This window comes from Centrocercus urophasianus, unplaced genomic scaffold, assembly GCF_019232065.1.
Source record: "Centrocercus urophasianus isolate 14NV4802_14NV808 unplaced genomic scaffold, USGS_Curo_1.0 seq_304, whole genome shotgun sequence".
In the NCBI taxonomy this organism is placed as follows: domain Eukaryota; kingdom Metazoa; phylum Chordata; class Aves; order Galliformes; family Phasianidae; genus Centrocercus; species Centrocercus urophasianus.
The window spans coordinates 7,519-29,043 of NW_024884872.1; the positions used below are offsets into that span (position 1 = coordinate 7,519).

The 21,525-nt window shown below is 45.3% G+C and overlaps 1 protein-coding gene across 1 annotated transcript; it reads right to left on the reverse strand.

Moving 5' to 3' along the window:
* Positions 1-890: 890 nt before the first annotated feature.
* Positions 891-20,968, reverse strand: TPCN1 (two pore segment channel 1; the record flags this gene model as incomplete). Its single annotated transcript, XM_042829316.1, has 23 exons — positions 891-1,396; positions 2,540-2,620; positions 3,859-3,995; positions 5,337-5,421; positions 5,844-5,912; positions 6,480-6,526; positions 7,236-7,351; positions 8,124-8,213; positions 8,956-9,027; positions 10,231-10,338; positions 10,538-10,610; positions 11,124-11,177; positions 11,267-11,323; positions 12,401-12,445; positions 13,334-13,397; positions 13,597-13,645; positions 14,089-14,213; positions 15,346-15,462; positions 16,474-16,573; positions 17,327-17,385; positions 18,028-18,062; positions 20,180-20,268; positions 20,838-20,968. Coding segments are annotated over 23 exons (1,926 nt in total), but the record flags the coding sequence as incomplete, so codon positions are not given.
* Between the last annotated feature and the right edge of the window lie 557 nt (positions 20,969-21,525).

Below are 21,525 nucleotides of genomic sequence, written 5' to 3' on the forward strand. Positions count from 1 at the left end.
CAAGGAGCCTTTTTCCCCTCCCTCGTCCTCTCCCAGCTACCTGGTTCTGGCAGCCTCCGTGCCAGACACTGAAAAGCAGACAGATGAGAAGAATCATCGTCCTTTACAGTTCTGCATCCAGAACTGTGTAAACAGTGAAGCCCTTCAGCAGAGGATTCTCCTAAGATCCGACCCAGTCAGCACTTGCCAGCTTGAGGAACAGTTCTGCATGGGCGAGAACAAGGGAGGAGGAATGCTGCTGTGCTGACTGACCCTCCTGTTAAAGCAATGACCTACCTGAGGGCCAACAAGCAGTACTGTTTGATGGACTCTCTGTAAGTTTCAGCCCCAAGCAGAAATAAGGGTTTGGAGCTGCAAAGTCCTCTCCTTCCCAGTCACCTATTTGAACTAATGACCAGCCAAAGTCTTGCCATCTACAAGCAGGTGGCTAAGTGATGGAGCTCACCCAGCAGAATCACCCTTCCCTAGGAAGATGAGAGCTAAAGGGTTTACAGAAGTGATTCTGATCCCAGGCAGTGCCGTGGGCATAACTGACCTGCAGAGATGCAGATACTGCACAGCCACAGCAAAGAGTTTGTCTCCCTACATTTCTGTGCCCACTATGGTCATAATGCAATAAGATTTCTGCCGCTCACCAGCTTCCACAGAATGGCTCAGGGACAGTTAAATTCAACAGTCAGAACTGAATCTACTGCAGGGACTGCATCCAGGTGTCCCAAGAAGGAGGGAAAAGGCTACTCTCCACTAATGCTGAAGTTCCATAGCACCTCCTCTTGCTTTGCAAAAGGAGGGCAGAGAGGAAAAAAAACAACAAAAAACAAAACACGAAGCAAAAACTACCTCCTTCCCTGATCTTTTATTCCTAGGTTAATAGTACCCTTTAAGTGAAGCAGACCTTCAAAAAGGGCCTTTTTTTTTTTTTTCTTTTTTAAATTGTAAGCATGTAGCCTCAGCACACTTCCTGCTCTTAATGGATTACACATCCCTTTCCCCAGGGTCTGTTACTGCTAAGACAAACAGCAGGATTGAGCTTGGGAAGCAGCTCAGAGGAAGAAGGTCTCCATTTCTGTCCAAGAAGATCACTGTGCTGAGCACAGCATCATGCTCAGTCTGGTTGTAGCAGAGTCCACCTGTTTTTTTGCACTTAACAGAAGAGCTTCTATCCCTAACACAAACCAGTACATGGAACAGATCTATATACATCATCCCAACATATATGCTGTGAAGTAATACTCTAGGTTATTGCATAGAAGGCAGCTTGCACTAGCCAGGCCTAGATGACGGTCTGGGAACGTTGTCGGAGGCTCAGGGGTTTCAGAGAGCTCTGGGAAGCAGATGCAGACTCTTGCAAAGGTATCTGGGATTCCTCTTTCCTGGAATGTTCCTCATACCATTCCTGTGACAGAAGATCAGAACAGATCAGTCTCTGCTCCAAAGCTGCCACACGGACCAGCAGGACCCCAGTCTATGTGTGCTCAAACTGAGGGGCTTTTTCCAAGGCCCTGTTTATGGCCCACATAAACAACCTCATCAACCTCAGCAAAGCCACGAAGGGTGTGCTCACATATCAGCATTTACAGCCTGGGCAAGAAGGAGCAGCCACAGGTCAGCTCCAGCTAGCTGAGCTGTCAGGTCTGACAAACCAGAGCAAGGAAATATCACAGTCAAATGACCCCCAGTGCCCAGGGACTGCCATATTGAATCCCAGTGACATCTGCGGCTTACAGAGTTGCACCCAGGGTATTACAGGACATTACATCCCTGCGTCAGAGACCAAGCACAACAAGCAGGGAGCTTCACTGCGGATTACCAGCTCCACAATTAGTGTGCTTATTTTTGTTAGCAGGACTGAAGACTCATCCACAAGCTAGCTGCCCAGGGGACAAAGGAAATATTCTAATGGTTATGAAATTAATGCCTTCATTGCTAATCATTATACTAGTCCATGACCTTTCAACAGTAGCCAAATTCATGGCATAAGGCTCCTAACCTCAAAGAACACTTAACAGCAGTGCCTTAAACAATCCAGAGAATCAGCTATTTAAACATTTCCCATCTTCATTAGCCTGCTATTGTGAAGGAACAACTGGCACTTGCAGAGCACTTGGCTTCTGTTGCACAGACACACCCAAGCTCAAACAATCACATTCCAGTGCCTTAACAAATTAGCATCATGCAGCCAAGTCCCAGGAACACTCCGTGCACTTAGCCCAGCAACCAATGCCCACCCTCACAAGTATGGGTAAGCTGGGCAAGCCGAGCACCTACATGCAGCCTGCACTGTTACTGCCACTGCTGATGCATATCATCAACACAGCTGGGCTCCTGAACCCACCGAGGAGGCTCTGACATGTTCAAGAAAGCCCCTGAACACCAGCACTAATGAATCTAAAGCACAGTTCCTCTACTGCCTGCTCCTTTCATAAAGCTGCCTGTGTTTCAGAGGGAGAACGCCTCCTGCGTTTAGAAATGTCAGGCAACATGAAGTGTTCTGTTAATGACAGAGGCTTACTGGTATTTCCAACTTAGACCCACATACCTGAATCTCCTCCTCATACATCTTCATACTCAAGTCACTCTTGGTCCTTGATCTGCGTCCCAGAAACAGCGTTGACACTTGCTAAGGAGATGGGGGGAAGATGAAAAGATGGCATTCATCAGTCCCTGAGCAGCTCACAAGAGCTGTGCTGGAACTTTGGTGTGTCACCCACTGGAGAGCCTAGGCTGTTCTCATTGCCAGGAGACAGTGGTATTTTAGAGCACACATCACCTGACTAAACGCAGGCATCTGCTCCAGGCTGAGATGTATTTCGCTGGAGGGATCCCTGAAGGCTACAAAGAGCTGCAGGAGACCAGCTCAAATGGACACAGCTGTGTCAAGGGCACTCAATTTTGTCAGAAGAACATACCATCTGGAACAAGGCTCAAACCCAGCCTTCCAAAGGAAGATCTCAGCTTAGAACAATTTCAGGTCTCATTTGCTTAGCACATACCACTTACTCCCCAGCCTAGACTTTTTAGATCACATAAGCAGAGGGTTGAGTTATGAATTACTCTCTGCCTATGAGTCATCTGAACAGCACTGAGAACCAAAGAAACTCCAGACCATCACTCTGTGCTCCACTGCAAGGCTGAAGACATCATCCTTTGGTTAACTGACTTGAAATCTGTTTCTAAGTAGCATCATCTATTCTATGTGAACAAGAACTCAACATTTAACTACCAAGCCAACCAAAGTAAATAAAGATCCACTAAGGGACTGCAGCACTGGCATTCTGCATACAGGATACACAGATACGATAGCCGTTATTAAAACAAACATTTAAACTCCTCTCAGATGCAAAAGCCAGCAGTTCTCAGTCATAAGAACAGTTAGCCAGGTCAGCTCATCTTTCCAATTGTCCATCCTGCCCTGGAGTGAAAAGGTAAGCAATGATGCAGAGAACAGAAAGCTGCTGTTTGGATCAATATGCACACATTGTTGCATTATGCTTCAGGACTGTCTGAGCCTAAGTGTATGATGGCACAGAAAGAGAGGCAGGAGAATAAGATTGGTTTTTCTGCAGAAAGATAAATATCCTCTTTCCAGCCAGTACTGGGCCAGGACAGCTCTATGTGAAGTCTGCAGGCTGTAACGAGTCCTTGTCAGGGCTATAGAGGACAGAGGACATTCAGCTGCTACTTTTCCAGGGCAGAACAACTTTGTGCTATTTCCACACAGTTCCTCTTTGTGGCTCAGCTCTAAACATGACAAAGATGCATACGGATTTCCTTTGGAAGGCAGCAAAAAGGTACCTGCAGGCCTGGTGTGCCTTCCTCCCTTCAAGCCAAGAACCTACATTATGGGTTTCCTCTTACCCCGTGTTTGTCCATCTGCAAAACAATCTTCTGCAGCTGAGAAATTTCAGTGGCAGCTGAACTCCACTTGTACAGCTCAATTATCCCAATCACTTCCTCCTTGGAGATCTCCTTCTCCAGCACAATGCCATTGTCTTCTGGAAAGGCAAGAAAAAGAGGAAGAGAAGTCAGCAAGATGAATGTTGCTTCCATGACCCTGGAAGGCAAAGCAAACAGGCCCACGCGGGATTCAGGAACAGCCTACATCTACTTTTTTGACTGGAACACATATGTCCTTGTTCTCCAACAAAAGAGGGATAAAGAAAATTAGTGTGTAGGGTCAGCAAGCATGTCTCAGCTTTTAAGATACCAAGGAGCCTGATGTGTTAAAGCCTTGTAGCTTTTCTGCCACCTGCAAGCTAACTAGCAAAACAAACAATCAAACACTGGTTGCTGCCTCTTGGCCTTCAGCTGCCCAACACAGCTGGAGAAGTAAATGTTAACTAATGCCTTTCACTGCACCCTTCAAAGTGGGTACCTGAAGGATCAGGATGAGGAATGGTTCTGTAACTAATAATGCCTGGCTCCTACTGACATGACACCACACATTTGGATCTTCTGGCACCTAAGAAAGATCAGATGAGCTAATCGCAGCCATTCCTGTGACAGGGCCTTCACTGCATCTTTCTGCAAGGAAGATCCTCTGGCATATCAAAGTGCAGTAACTATACCTTCTCTGCAGAAGATTGTAAAGAATCAAGATTAGTTTACACAAAGTTTGAAAAGTCTGGGTGTAAATCACTTCAGAATAGCAGGGAGGGCCTTCAAGAAATTAATACGTTGATGGTACCTAAATTAGCAGGCCTTGAAGCTACAGATGCACAGCTCAGGGGACAAAGGACAGTGAGGAAGCGATGACTCACAGAGGTGCGACAGGATGGAGAGACCAGTCACAGCCTGTTCTTAAAAGGTACAAAAAGGTGCATCCAAACCCAGCGTATGGTCACCAGTCTAAGTACAACTGGGAGACAAAGAGGACTAGATAGGCAGTGTTCCTTGTTCTGCATGCAGGGCAGGGAGAAGTGATGGCCAGAACAGAAAGCTCAGATAGAAATGTACAAAAAGATAAGAATGAGCTTAGGAATTCAGGCTTTAAAAAAAAATAAAAATAAAAAAAATCTGGTCTTTGCTGGTCAATTGATTATTTCCTCCAGACATAAATATAGAATCATAGAATGGTTTGGGTTGGAAGGGACCTCAAGCATCATGAATCTGCAAACTCCCTGCCACATGCAGGGCCACCAACCTCCACATTTCATACCAGACCAGGCTGCCCAGGGCCCCATCCAACCTGACCTTGAAAATTTCCAGGGACAGGGCATCCACAGCCTCTCTGGGCCGCTGTTCCAGTACCTCACCACTCTCTTCGTAAAGAACTTAAGACATAAGACACCAGAGAAAAGATGCAATGTTTGGGTCAGCCAGTCCTCAGTTCTAACCTTCTGAATCTTGGTTCTTCCGAGTGTAGTTCATGCGGAAGACAAAAGCCTCCAGAATAAATGCCACAATGATTGTCATCACCACCTGGGAGAGGACATGAACACAAGAGATCAGGAGGCTGCTGCTGGGGGATTCTTGCAGTCCAATTCAACAACAGAAAGCTGAGCATTTTGGTCTGTGCTTCAGCTCCTGGTGCTCCAAGATGGACACATCCCAATTCACACATCTGCCTGAAAGTCAGTTGATGACGGTAAACCACAGACAGGCCAGAAAAAGGCTGTGCTGCTCTCAGCTTTACCCCAGGCCCAGGTTGTGCAGTATCAACTTTGTCAATGCTCATAAATGTAACTTCCTGCAAGTGATGTGGGCTCACACCTTTTTCTGGAAGACATTGCACAGAGAAACAAAGCTGTGCTCACTTAGGGATGGAAGCTCCCTCTGTAATATGGTAAAAGCTGCTTCCCCTCAGCCCCAATTTGATACAGGAAGCATCTTCAGAAACTTACCATGGTCACAATATAGAAGATCATGAAATACAGGCGGCTCCAGTGAGTGGTTTCAGATGTCACCCCTTCCTAGAGAAGACAGGAAAAAAAGTCACCAGTATGCATAAGAAGGGAGAGCTTGTTGATAACTGCTTGCTAACAGAAGTAAGGCAGCATGAATTCCGTCCATCTATCTCATACTTGTGGCTCCATAGCTAACACCAGAGGCTGCCTGCACAATGCTCTGTGCCCCAACTGGGTCTTGCAGGTAATCCATCTCTAAAGGCAAAATGAGATTATCCTATATGCAAAACCACTGAACACTGAAGGCCTGTGACTGTATGAACCATTGCTACTATAAGAATACAGCCTGGACAGCAGGGTGATAAATTGGAATATAGTGTGACTTCGCTTGTCCAGATTGCAAAATTCAGCCTGAGGGCTGGTCAAGTTCAAGAAGAAATCATGTCAGGTGGCATGTCACAGAGCTCAAATATCACCCGGGGATTAAAAGGAACAATCGCATGACCACAGCAAGTGACAGTGTTGGGACTAATCCTGCCATCTCCAAGTGCAAGGGGAAGAAAGCAGTGGTGGCATGAAAGATCAAGCTCAACTGGCAAGAGACTGTGCTGTTTGTAGCTGAGGTTTACTTACCATGATTATGTACCAATCATTGACGACTGTCAACTCAAACAGTGTAACTGCATACAAGTAAGAAAAAAATAAAGACAGTTGCTTTATCCAACCTGACCTGCTCTAGGATTTCTAAATAAGGGACTTGACAGGGAAGACTGAAGCAAGATACCAAGCTTCAACACAGCCAGCAATTCCAGATACAGAATGCAGGCCCTCATCACTGCAATTTGTCATCCTCCCACTGATGACAAAAGGGAGTAGACACATAGAAACAGGAACATGGCTTAATCTGTATTTCTTCAGAGTCAGAAACAGACCTGACCCTCTCCCAACAGAGTATGGAGAGCTCTGAAATTCCCAGGAGATAAATATCTCTGCTCACGCATTAAGAAAAATTGTTAAAAATAATCACCATATTCAAATTATTCTTTATCAGTCAGTTTAAATAAATATATTAGCATTACTGCTAGCTCTACAGAAGGACAGTAAGCTGAAGCCCTCCTTAAACATTTCTGGAAATCTGGTCTGCTTACCAGTCAGAATAGATGTGCTTGCTTCACATTGGCTTTTAAGAGATGTGTCTTGACTTTGTTGCAAAGCAAGCAGGCTATTACTCAGCTGACATTGTCCAGAAGAGAAGGATGCTGTTGGAGGTGTGCTAGGACAACTCTCAGAGAGTACCAGGTCTACACGAGCATTGCAGTGCTGCTATCCAGCTCTGCAGGAACGCAGAAGCACCAGGGAACAATCTTTGCTAGAATAAACTGTCCTTACCAAAGCTGTTCAAAATGTTGTCAAAGTTGTTGAGATAGTAATAGCCTTCTTCCACAACTGTCTTGTTACCAACTGTGTGGTTCACCCAGCGGTACGAATCCGCCACGGTGCTTGTGCTGGTTGAAGAAGACAAAGAATGAGAAGAGAGCAGCAACATCTCAGGGTTACAAACACAGAAGCTTAGAAGGTGGTGAGCTGGGTGGCAGTTTCTATCTCTTGGCTAACACTTGTTAGCTAAGCCCTCAGAGCTTAGCACAAACCACAGAGAGTAGAGCTTAGCACAAACCACAGAGAGTCTGAATAATCATTCAGCAAACACTAGACCAGAGAACCCGAATGTTTTTGTCTCCTTGGCTCACATCTTCAAAGATTAGCATTTCTGCATGGTCTGCCATCATTTACGATACAAAGGGCACAGGACAGCTTGGCTTCTAAGATGAGGTGAATTCAAGGTGAATTTATCATGTAGAAAGTTGGGTCTAATATGTAATATATGGCAGAGCAGCTCCAGTGCAACAGAAATGAAAATCTCAACTTTGCTCTACAGCAGAAATTAAAAGCATTCCTACAAAACTACAATAGCAGAAAGAAGTTCTCCCAGTACATCTAGATGAGGAGCAATACAGATCTCATTAAAACTAGTCAGATCTTTCCTTTCCAATGTAAATGCAATGTAAATGTAATGCAATGTAAAAGCCATTTCATCCAATCTTACCACAAGAAGTGAAGCATGTCACATAGATTTTCCCAGCACATTGCCTTAGCTACAAAGCCTCACTCAGACACATTTTCGGGCCCCTTCCCCCTAGGAAGACAGGGCTGCCAGAAGCATTACTACTAGCTTAGCACCAAACCCATTGCAGACAGGGATGGATTTGCAGCACTCACTTGCAGCAGTTCGGGTAGACCACACCAGCAAAGAATTCCATGCCAACGATGGCAAAGCAATAGTAGAAGATCAGCAGGGTTAAACCTAGGCTGGAGGCAAAAACCACAAATACCATAACACTGAAAAGTTATTAAGGCAGGGAAAATACAAAGTCACAGTCTGGTTGCTGTGGAAGGAATTTCCAAGGGATAGCAAGCGGAACTGAAAAACCACACACCACCCTCTTTGCCAGCATCGCCCTGCTGTTCTTTGTGCGTTCATTCAGAAGGTCTTTGGACAAGGAACTTTCCACTCACTCAAGGCAGAAGCGTTCTAAGAAATTATAGAACAGCCTGGATTTCCTCCCAGTCTGTATTTTTTCTGCTAGAAAAACTGTGGAGAGAAGTTTGTTTAATTAGAAAACCAACACACTGGTTCTGCCCTCTCCACATCCTCGATTCTGGGACAGTGCCAAGAACAATGCTCTCTTCCTAAAATGCTCTGCCCAGATCTGCTCCAAGAAAATAACATCCAAAGATGCCCCACTCAAACACCAAGCTCCTTCTGCCCCCCCCCATTTCACAGTAATGCTCTGAAGTGTCTGTGTGAAGGACAAGGAAACACCTGGGATTGAGCGCATTCCTGCCGATATTCCTCACAAATGGGCCTCCTTTCACCAGAGTCAGGGGGCAGAAAAGTAAAACACCAACTCTTACTTATCTTTATAGAAGCAGGGGGTGTCCCAGAATAGCTTCCCATCACAAATTGCTCCAAAAAAAAAAAAAAAGAGCAACAGCCCTAGACACTAAACTTCACCCTTTCTTTTTCCAGTTTAAGAGTGTCAATCAGTACCTGGCCATCCTAGGGAACAGCTCAAACATCGTGTCCAGGACATTCCTGTAGCGTTTCTTCAATTTAAAGAGTCTGAAAGGAGATGTCAGAAGTTACCTATGCACTGCAACTTCTCCAGAGCTGTTGGGAATATTAAAAAGAATATCACAGCTCTCTGAACCTCCCAGGTTAACAAACAGGGAAGGTTTTCTGACACCAAATCCACAGGATCTCTACTTGTTCTAGTGATCTCTAGTGATCTGCTTACTGAATAACATTCTGCTGTTTCACCTGAATGTCTACAACAAATCCAGGTAGGTGCCTACAGGATTAGCAACTCTCAAGGAAAGGCCCACATCTTCTTATGCAGCACGATCCAAAGATTTTTAAATTATCGTTATTATTTTGGAAAAAAAGGTCTCAACTAATCCTGTGTACAGAGTCAGGACTCAATATTCCTTTTCCCAGACGCAAACTTTCCTGAGTTTACTCTGTGACTGAGAAAAAACTGATGAAGCCACAGTATGCCTGCTAATTTCAAATTTGGCAATGCCATCAGCCTTTACGGAGAAGCTAAGCTGCCAAACATGGGCTTTGGCAAGGGACAGCATTTCATCCTCCTACTTGAGCATCAAAGTGTTCTTTAAATCCTCACTGAAGGGCTAAACTGCATTAACTTGCCTTTAACAAAGCAATACTTTGCTTCTCAAATGCCTTCCACCTATGACTTTGCGACTCTCTGAGTGGCCTGCAATGTTGAACAGACCTTAAAACAAGAGGGTTAATCAGACCCACTTTAGTGAGCAGCAGAGGTTACAAGCCTCAGCCTCACTTATGGTGAAATGCAGCCAGAGCAGGGTTGTACTTCACCCCAGAAAGCAGTATCCTTTGAAAACTGTAATTTCAGGTAATTCAATGGAAATTATTAAATTGGCTCAGACTGTCTCACCATGGCAGAGGAGCTTTTCTCTGAACAGCATCAGACGATTCAGAGGAGGTGTAAGAACCCCACGAAGGCAGACATAGGATAATCTGCCCCCGGTAAATCCCTTGATCTCTATTAGAGATCAGCTTAAGCTCCAAAGCACGGGATTTCATATCCCATCCCAAGTTTTTGTTATCATTCATTTTGATAACGCTGGCTAATCTCATTACTCTACATGATTTGCGTTTGCCATGGTCACGTACCCACAGAGCAATCCTTGCCCTCTCCTGGGTAGGAGCTCAGTCCCCAGCTGAAATGATGGAAAACATGCCGTTTTCCTCCCCACCCGTTCTTTGTGCTCCCTGTCTCACCTCAGCAGCTGAAGAGGTCGCAAGACAACAATGAAGTAGAACGGCTCCATGTTGAATGCCAGTGCCATGAGCCCCAGGAATGCAAAGAGGGTGACCGAGAAGTCAAAGCTGGAAATGAAAAAAAAGAACAAAAGTAAGAGCAATGATAGGTTCCTAGTATTTCAGCAGAGAGGAGGCTCTTGGTGCTGCTTCACCCCAGCAGGATGCATAAGGCTACAAGCAGAAGCCTGCACTTGCTTCCTGTTAGAAGTCAGTCTTTTTAATGCAGCAATTTATATCGCCTCTCAAAACATTACTGTGCACTCACAGATTCCAGCCTGAGGACAGGTACTCGACGGGCCCCAGTCCAGTGGTTTTCAGGAGCAGCTCCACACCATAGACTGTAAAACAATTTGAGAGCCATGCACAGAAATAAGCAGCATTATATGGAGGGCTTATACAAAAGCTTGCACTTTGCACAGGTGAGCAGTCTTTTGAGCAGAGGAATGCTGAACACTGGTTTCACAGCCACCTAATGGCCATCCTTACTCTTGGTGAGATGAAAAGGACAACAGTTTCCCTCCAAAACAACACGAGTGGCCTACAAAGCAGTTAGCTTGGGTAACACACTATAAATGCTGAGGCTCCCATACATAAGGCCAGAATGTTGTGCCAGAATTCAGTTTTGCTTGTGCACTTCCTTTTATCCCATGATAAAACACCCAGCACGTGGATGCTACGGGTAGCCTAGGCTTGGCCTGCATAAAGAGATCTCAGAGAGGAATCATCTACTTTCCCCTCTGTTCTGCAGCATCCTGTGAGTGTGTTCTCTGGGAATCTCTGTCTATTCCCTCACTACTCCATTCTCAACTCATTATTTAATGACACAGTCACATCGGGAGGCATCAGCTTACTTGTGAGGAAGACGATGTAGCTCCATGGGACATTTCTGGAGAAGAAATTCCCTCCTGCAAGACACAAGAAAAACTTTTTCTAGCTCTCCCTTTATTCAATCACCCAGCATCATAGCCAAGAAATGAGCTGCAAGGTTTCCTACCTTGCAGCATGAAGGTTTCAACAAGAATCCAAATTCCATTCACAGCCACCACAGTATCTGAAAAACAAAGTAAAAATCCACTACAAAAACACTCCTGGATCACAGGATAACTACTTCCTAGGCTATCAAAAAGATTACAATATAGGCCATGTGGGAGGGACAGTATTTCCAATTCAACTAACTGACTTTGTAGCTTGGAAGAGTCACAAAACTCAGACTGTTGTCTCCAGAAGGAAAGAAACCAAACCAAACCAGCGATCTGAATCACACTCAGTCTTTTTTTTCCCAAGATTATTTTATACACAGGTATAGCAGAACGTATAGCAGGCGTGGCAGAACGTTTCAGCTTCATCTTAGTTCTGCATCCAGATCTTGAGAACCACCGTGTCCCCAGCAGCACAGGACAGAGGAAGTGCTCCAAGCAGTGCTAGGCCCCAGTCATCTTGGCTCTATCACTGCTTCACACCATTCAAACCTAGGCTCTGAAGGTGCAGGATTTTACCTTTTCACTCAGATCTCCACACACCCCTACTCCTACCTTTTGTTTAGCATCTCAATTTACAAAAATCTCTCCCCTTTGATGCTCAAAAACAGCCAACAAATTACTGAGCAGGAAGAGACTGTTTAGGCCACTAGAAGCAGCACCATGATTAAGCACTCCTCCTCAAGAGGAGCAGAGAATCATTCTCCCTGGCAGTTCAGTTCCCAAGCAATCTCTTCAGCGGCAATGGTGCATGAACCTTCTGAAAAGCAAACAGGCCAACTGGCAAGGCAGTTCCTCATCCAGCACACTTCAGTTGTAAGATAAAAACCTCAAGGCTTATGAAAGCTAACCACCAACGTATCTAAATGCAACAAGCCAACTCCTACGCAGTGAGATCACGAGTGTATCTTGAAACGGTGAAACCTGATCCTCTCCAGAAGACTCAACACCATGAGAGCTGCAAATTCAAGCTGCAGTATGGTCGGTACAAGCACACATTCCATCCCTCTTCATCCAAACTCCGGAATTCATACAGGAATGGCAGCTCAGCCCACAGCCAGGCCCCACATGCCACATCCTTGGAGAACCTAGCACAGACAGCACCCCTGAGCCATGCAATCAAGGGGGCATCGCTTGCTGCTGCTACTCACACATGGTGTATTGGAATAGACGGGAATTCACAAGGATGTTGATGCCTGCAGGAAGGAAAGTATGACAAAATAAATGTTTAGGCAGTCTTTTAGATCTTACACACAGCTTCCTCTGTCTTCTTTGAAATATTTCTCATACCAACCCTCAGCACAAAATTTAAGAGGATTAGTAGATTAGAAACTTTTTGGGACCAATCTGAAATTTCATTAGGAATTTTAGTGGCAATTAACTCAGTATCCTTAACCCAGCAGACGCCTTCTCCCCACCCCTATACACTAGTTCTGTGATGTGGACAGAGTTAAAAACAACTGATGAAGAACAGCCCACCTTTACAACAACACATGCTGTCAAGAAAGAGTAAATGCCAAGATAGGTAGGACGTTTATGGCAGCTGTACATTTGAATCCAGATGCTGTTGTCTGTTTCCCTCCAGCATACAACACGAAAACAAAATTACAAATAAGGACTTATTTCTGAATGGCTACATGCAATCAGGAAACTTGGGGCACGGAAGATAAACGACGCTTGCAAGGCAGATTACACGGCCAGGTATTTTAGATCTTCCCCATCCTGAGCAGCTGCACTTGATCTGTATGAGCACTGCATTCACACTGCGGGACTAGGAAGCCTAGCAGCTTCTGTGAAAACAGAAGTCCCACTCCACAGTCTCTGCTCTGAGTTGCTACATGGGATATGAAGAAACAAACCGTAAATTCTGCTAGACTCAGCAACCATAAATCCCCTGCTCTGAAAAACCTCTATGCTGATAAAAGAAAACAGCCCTCCATGACTTCACACAGGGTTTAGTTCACTACTGCCAACTACCTTATTCTACATAAAGCAAGGAAGCTCTTTCAGAGCATCTTTTCTTGGTATAGAAATACTTTTCTTATTATTTCAACACATGCTGTCATTTAAACACAGCTTGTTACCTTTAAAAATAAGGAATGCTGTCCGTGGAAGGTCGTCAAACCAGTGCTCACGATTTCGTTTTGCCTGGAAGCACAAGAGCCACAACCAAAATAAACCAGTGCTACCTCCACCCAGAAAACACGCAGTGATGGAGACCCACCTTATCCCTACCATCTGCTTTTCAATTGTCTTTCCTTCTTACCCACCTTCTCTTAAATCACTGACCTCCTTTGCTCTCCTTTCCCCATGCAATTCCCCTATCCTCCACCCAATACATACTTACCTTCCATTTCAAGCTAACAACTTCATAGAAATTGTAAAAATCTTTCAGACTGCAAAATAGAAAGAAACATCTGATCAGAGCCTTGGAGTTGATTAAATCCTTAATCATCCTTGTCAGGCATTGTCAGTAGAGAGTCTCTGGAAACTGCAAACTCCTTATTAGAACTGCAGCCACAGCTGATAACCCAACAATGACCTCTCCCTGGTCTGGCCAGAGGTTACTGGCTGACAATACTCAGAATGGCTTGCAATGCTACCTTCTTCTTTAAGACCTAAAGCCCGCAGAGGAAACTGACAGCTAACTCTGGAACTCTACCACTGGGGAAAGACCTCAGGCTTAGACTGCAAGCTCCAAGGGACAGAGATTGCACTATTCTCCATGAAGAAGTCTTGGACTGCCTTAACTACCTGCATAACCCTTTTCTAGCACATTTCAAAATGTTCTTTTCAATGTAAGAAAAAGTGAAAAGGGACACAAAAACAAAAACCCTACCTGAGTAAAGGAGTATTGCCTTGATTCAGTGCTTTAAAAGTGAGATATCGCTCCCGGCTGCACATCCGAGGCTTGTAAAACCGCAACAGCCCTTCAAAATGCCTGAAGGAAATTCCAGGTGGCCCCTAGGAAAACAAAAAGGAATGCTGTGGTGGGGACATCAGACAGAAACACACTAGCATATTCAATTACTGCTCTGGATTTGTTTTAAGCAGGGTTTCTGTATTACTGCAGGATGCTATGATAACTGACCCCTAAAGCACCAGAAGCTATTTATTTTAACCTGCTGACAATCCCAGAACACAGAAAGCTCTCCTAGCAGTCGGTTCTTCCAGTTCATGCAGAGCTGTTCTCTGTTGCCCCCATCCTTAGGAGCTGTTCAACCAGACATGCCAAGCAAAGTTCAACCACTCTTCTTGGGAAATCAGATGTCCTAACAGGTCCCTATTACTGACACCTTTTTCAGATTACAAGCCTGTATGGGAACTGCTGAATCATGGCCTGAACCTCTGACTGACCACCTGAGGCAAGCACTGAGTCAGCCCTGGGAGCACAGTGATGGCGATTCAGCTGTGCTGCCTGAAGGGGTGGAGACTGGCTGCACCTCTCCCAGACCATTGAAGAGCTGGCTGCCAGTGGGGAAGGGTTTCTGCTGCAGATCTGTCCTTTGGAGACCTACAGTGAACCCAGGACAAGGGTAAGCCCTCTATCCTCTTTCTAGTATAATAACTTGCTTAGTCAAACTCTCTTGGTTATTTCATAATTATAACATCTGTACATTCATTGATTATACAAGCTCTTCCTCAGAAATCCTCAATACAACCAATATGCCCTAAATGTGAATCAATTTACTGGAGAAAAGAGAGTTATTCTTGAGCCTGACTTCTTTTCCCACTCCATAAGTTAAACAAGAAACCAACTCCCTCCCAAAGCACTCTGCCCCCCTAAAGAATTGTTAGTAGATGAATTAGTTCTGTCTGCACTCCATTTATTCATGCAGCAGCTAGCAGCTGGGCTGTGCCTTCACATGTATTACATCCCCTCCTCTAAGCTCTGGTGCTCAGCAGACAAGTCCCCAGGTCACCCACAGGAAGAACTCAATGACCACATGCGCTCCAGGACAAAGTTCTCTCATTTTACTGAGGTACCTCCATGGCCCCGTGTGGGGGCTGGCATTCAAATTCCTTTTCTCCAGAGGCTGACCTCCCCACCTGCCACAGCACAGGCTGCTCTCAGCCTCCCTGCAGCACGCTGTACCTGTTTGGTGATGAGCAAGCGGTAGGCATGCTGGATGGCTGTGCGCTTGTGCAGCAGCAAGGACTTAAACTTCCTCTTCTCAATGTCATTGAAAGTGTCAAACACAACAGCAAGAAGCTGCAGAGAGAAGACGAGCGGTTTGTTCATTACTCTTGCAGCAATTTGAGTCAGTGCTTCTCAAACAGGCAGGAGCGTTCAGTCTAGAGTGGCATTGCCTGCAAGAGGAATCTTACAGAGTGCTGCGTTGGCTGAAGCAGAACGGAGATAGTGAGGTGTCACTGATCGTAAGGGCAAAGAGCACATCACATATGTGATAATTCTTTTTTTTTTTCTTTTCTTATTTTTCAGGGAAGGCCTGGTCTCTTAACTACTTACACTTGTCTTCCATAGCTAAGGCTAAACCTCATGTATTCTAACAGAAAGCAATATGAAAAGGTTTGCTAAAATGCCCATGTGTCTTCCTGGAAAGTGGGTTTTGAGGGCTGCTGTCACGACTCATCCCTGACACAGAAGTTCTGGCATACATGTCAAATCCATCTAGTACGGCAATGGTGAAATCCAAGCCTCTTCCAGACATCAAAATCATCTCCCTTGGGTTGCAGAATTCCTCAACAACTTTGAAAAGCCCTTTTTCACTTCCCGCATTATTACCTGAGCTGGTTTCAGCCCTGCTTTGGATGGTTCAAGAAGCAGAAGTACAGCAGCCACTCTCACACTGCATATGTCAGCACTCTTCAAATCCTGCCATCCTTAGCAATTTCACCACTTTCAAACTGATTTAAAAAGGATTTCAGCAAAGTCCAAATATTAAAAAGCCATTTTACAATGAATAATTAAGACAGGAAAGGACAATACGTTTTGTACAACTGAGTATGTCACTCCTAACACAATATTAATGTGAAGAAAGCTGAAAGATACTCAATATCATTCTGCTTTCTGTGATTTAGTTCATTTCCTTATGGTCAAATATCAGAAGGCTTCTATCTGTAGATAAATTGCCATTTTTGGAATTATTCTGCCAAAGGGTCTCAGGTTATTATACAGCGCTTTTGGGAACAGGAAAGACCCTGTTGGGCAGTGAACTCCAAATTTGGGCAGAGAAGTCAAAGGCTATAAGTTGGTACTCACCAAGTTCATAATGAAGTACAACTCAATGGAGAGATACACTATGAAGAAGACACACGACCAAGGGTTCCGAGCATAAGATGGCATCATCACATCAGGGAAGCTGTATCCAAAAGACAAGCTGAAGCACTGGAATGCTACGCTTCCACTACATAGTTAACAGGTTGTGTGTGCACCCACATTCATGGACTTGCACTTTTTTGCAAATCACAGCTGCTTACGGCACTGGCAATAAGCAGCAAGAACATGGAGGCACAGTACAAAGAAAAGGAAAAAGCAAATTTCCTGTAAATCCTGAAAAAACAAAGAAAGATTTGTGGCATGGCTAAGGGTTGTAACACGTAGCAGTGACAGCAATACAGCCCTGCTATAAGGAGAACTACAGAGTGACAACCTAAGATTTACTGTCTTTTGCTAATTTTGTAATCCTCAGAGCTCTCCCTAATAGCAGGTCAGTATTTGCTCACTGTTGTTATCCCCTTTTTACTAGATAGGGGAAGTGAAGCAGAGGAATAAGAAGTTACTTCACAACAATAAACTGCTATCTAACAAAGGAGTACAAAACAGAAACTTTCTCTCCTTGGACCAGGGCCCAATCTTGCCCTTGTTGCCCTGACAATGATGAACAGGCCTGAGTGGCCTAGAGATAACTCTGCATTTGGGGTCACAGCATCCTTAAACAAAATACCATTTTGTTATATACCAGTCCTTCCCATGCAGGCTAACCCAGGAAAATCTCTCTCATGCAGAGGGAAGTGGTTACATTTGCAGACAGCATTTCTGCAAATAAAGGCTCAACTCAGCTAGGATTTCTTTTGGGATAAAAGGAAAGATGCTTTTCTAGCTCCAAACTTACTTTGAAGTGGTCAAAAGTACAAAGAGATTCACGAGGCTGTTCTCCAAGGTATTGAAGTACTGAAAGAAAAAATACTCGTGATAAAATGCAAGCAGAATTTCACAGTGACATTTCATTCAAAAACAAACTATAAAACCAACACTTCAATACAGTCACTTCTACAGTTCCCTCATACTCCCAGTAGGAGGGTACTTTAGCACTGGTCCTTTTTAAAGGTCCCCGAAAGGTGCCATACGAAGGCTTAAAACAATTAAAAGCTAATCTACACATTTTGTAGTAATTACACCCAGTAAGTTACAGACTTACAGCACAGCAGCAACAAGTGGACTGGTGGACTTCGACAACCACTGTCCAGAAAAGTCAATCTTTCACCCAGATCCCTCCCTTCCCTGGGGACAGGAGCAAGTGGCTTGTTTGACTGAATTAAGATACAAGGAACAATTACATGAAAGCTCCCTTGGGGCTCTGAGGAAGCTTCCTCAGAGTACTGTCTTCCTTCCCAGCAGGTGTCAACCCTGGGTAAAACTGCCAGCTGCCTTGTCACACATAGCCTCTGCACTTCTTTTTATTGCTAGCACCAGCTAACGTCTGGCCTCCCCGTTCACCATTTAGAAATAAGCCACATCTATACGGTAATACTTGATTCTTGAACTAGACAAGATAGCACTTCAGCTCCCATTCAAAGACTCAGTGGCACTCACGGGATCCGAGTGATTTGGAGAAAACAAGTAAAAACCTACAGAAACAGAAGAGAGAAGAAGAGAGAGAAGAAACACGGAGTCTGTTTAGTTTCAAGCGAAAGCAAGGTATCTCTGCTCACAAAGACCAAAATCACACCAAGGACCAGAAAGCCATTCTCCTGCATCATGGAGCACAGAATATCATAGAATGGCTTGGGTTAGGAGCAACCTTAAAGACCATCAAGTTCCAAACCCCATGCTGTGGGAAGGAGGTTGCCATCCACTAGATCAGATGGCCCAGGAACCATCAGCCTGACCTTGAATTCCTCCAGGGATGGGACATCCATGGCTTCTCTGTGCAGCCTGTTCCTGTGCCTTGCCACCCTCTCTGTAAAAAACGTCTTCCTAACATCTAACCTCAGCATTGCCTGTTTTAGTTTAAGACCATTCCCCTTTGTTCTGTTACTATCAGACCATGTAAAAAGTTGGCTTCTCCTGTCTTAGATGAGCTCCGTTCAAGCACTGGAAAACCACGGTGAGGTCTCCCTGGAGTCTTTTCTTCTCCAGAATGAAAAAGCCAAGCTCCTTCAGACTTTCCTCATAGAAGAGGTGCTCTAGCCCCCCGGGACATTCATTATCCTCTTCTGGACCTGCTCCTATAGTTCTGCATTCTTCCTGTACTGGGGGCCCCAGGCCTGGATGCAATACTCCACATGGGCAGAGCATAAGCGGACAATCCCTTCTCTGCCCACTGCCACCCCTCTGTTGATGCAGCCCAGGCAGGCCTTCAAGGCTGCCAGAGCACACTGATGCACGTATCCAGCTTTTCCTCCACCAGAACCCCCAAGTCCTTCCCAGCAGGGCTGCTCTTGAGGACTTCTCTCAGTCTGTACTTATCTGTACGCTTATCTGGAATTTTAAGCTCAAAGAGGGAAGGTTTAGACTGGATGTGAAGGGAAAGTTCTTCACAGGGAGAGTGGTGAGGTGCTGGAACAGGCTGCCCAGAGAGGTTGTGAATCCCTGGAGGCATTCAGGACCAGGTTGAATTGGGTCCTGAGCAACCTGGTCTAGTACCAGATCTGGAGGTTGGCAGTCCTGACTGTGGCAGGGGGGTTGGAATTCGATGATCCTTGGGGTCCCTTCCAACCCAAGCTATTCTATGACTTTATGATTGCCCCAACTCAAGTGCAACACCCAGAACTTGGACTTGTTGAATGTCATTAAGTTCCCATGAGCCCACTTTTAGAACCTGTCCCAGAATGCCCTGGTTGGCATCCCTTCCTCTGACTGTGTCAACTGCACCACTCAGCTTGGTGTCATCAGCAAACTTGTTGAGGGTGCACTCAATCCTGTCATCTGTGTCATGGATAAAGATGTTAAAGAGCATCAGTCCCAAGACAAGGGGGATACCACTCATGACCAGCCTCCATCTGGACACAGAACCACTGACCACAACCCTTTGGATGTGACCATCCAACCTACTCTGTGCCTTGGCTTCCCTGGTCCCATCCCTGAATATCCAAGAGGCAAAGAATCACAGAATGGCTTAGTTTGGAGGGAACCTTCAAGATCATCTAGTTCCAGTCTGTGGGCTGGGATGCCAACCACTAGATCAGGCAGCCCAGGATCCCATCCAGCCTGTCTTTGAATGCCTCCAGGGATGGAGTATCCACAACTAGGCAACCTGTACTCTGCCCAGGCCACCCATCTCTGCTTCCACTGCCTGTACTTTTCCTTTTCCTTGATCAGCAGGTTCTTGCCTAGCCATGCTGTTTCCCACCTCTCCTGCTTGATTTCTTATGCAGGGGGTGGAGAGCTCTTGTGGTCTCAGAAAGGTGTTCATAAAGAACTGTCATCTCTACTCCATTCCTACGTCCCTGAAGACACTTTCCCAGGTGATCTTATTCTATAATTTCTTTAAAGAGCTGCAAGTTTGCTCTCCTGAAGTTCAGGGTCTTGACTCTACTCTTTGCCAGGCCCACTTTCCTCAAATATCTGGGAAGTCTTCTTCATATTTACTGAGACATATTAACAAGTGACATTTCACTGATCTTTTAGGAAAACAAATATTTTGAAGATAGGACTGTAACTGGTATGCTTCATGGAAGTCCAGACTAAACTTACTGAAGTTGACAGAGCATCAAAAACACATACTTCCATAAATACAACTCACCCAGGATGGCAAAGATCACCATGAAGAAAAGCAGAAGGAGAAGAATGTCAATAAATGGTGGGAGGGACTGAAAGATCTGACGCAGGTTTCTGGAAATGGAAAAAACATCAATAAACTAAAACTTGCATATTTTATCCTCTATTTGATAAAAAAAACAACAAAACACACTTGAGAATTACCTTCCTCCCACTCCTCCTCCAAGGATTAAAAATAGCAAGGTAGACTGACTCCAAGCTACTTTTCTTCCCCTTTGCAGTCAGCTTGGGTACTGCAAGTGATGACTACCACTGTCAGCTTTCTTTCTCCAGACTCAAGACATCACCTCTGTAATGCACTGAGCAGTTTAAAAGGCAAACGTAGGAGCCAGAGGCAAGGCATCCCCACTCACATGCTGTGCTCCATGAGGCAGCTTATGCTGATGAGGACAGCACACATCAGCTTGTGTTCTGCAACTAGAGCCAAAGTTACTACCTATGAAATTTCCCTATACAGGCAAGGCAGCAGGGACATTTCAATCTCAATTACAGAAGACTGCTGAGAACTGAACTGCACACGAAAGACACCTCTCTTCCCCAAGCTGCCTGCCTGCAGGACCAGCATGCTTTTCCTTCACCACCTCCTCCACAAGAGCAGGGAACCCAGGGGCCTGACCACTCACCTCCTGACTGCCCCGCAGTAGCGGCAGTCCACCAGGAAGATACAGCGCAGAGCTCTCGTTATGCGGACGTGCGAGGTCTGGCGCACCAACACCACGATAGCTTCTATGAACTGTACAAACAGCACACAAGTCTGCAAAAAAGGGGTTTAATGAGAGGCACAGCTGCAGTCTCCCTTGGGAAAGACAAAGCTCTCACTGATCACCCATTTCTTTAGGCACTTGCAAGGTGGGAACTGTCTCCAAGAGCTTGGAAACCTCACAAGAATCATTTGGCAGCTGAGACACATCTCTATGCTGCACTCCTACAGTAAAGGCCAACAGTTACTGTGGTTGCTTTGGTTCCCAAAGATGCTGACAGAGGATCACTGACAATCAATTAGATGACTGTCAGCAGCTTTGCTGATGGTGCAAAGCTGAGTGAAGTGGCTGACCCACCAGAACGCTGTGCTGCCATTCAACATGACCTGGACAGGCTGAGAGCTGGGGGGTAAGAGGAAAATGAGGTTCAACAAGGGCAATCGTAGGGCTCTTACACCTAGGGAGGAATAATCACACGCAACAGTACAGGTTAGAGTTAGGGGCTGACCTGCTGGCAGGGAGCTCTGCAGACAAGGACCTGGGTGTCCTGGAGGCCAACAGGTTGGCTGTGAGCCAGCAGTGTGTCCTTGTGGCCAAGAAGGGCAATACC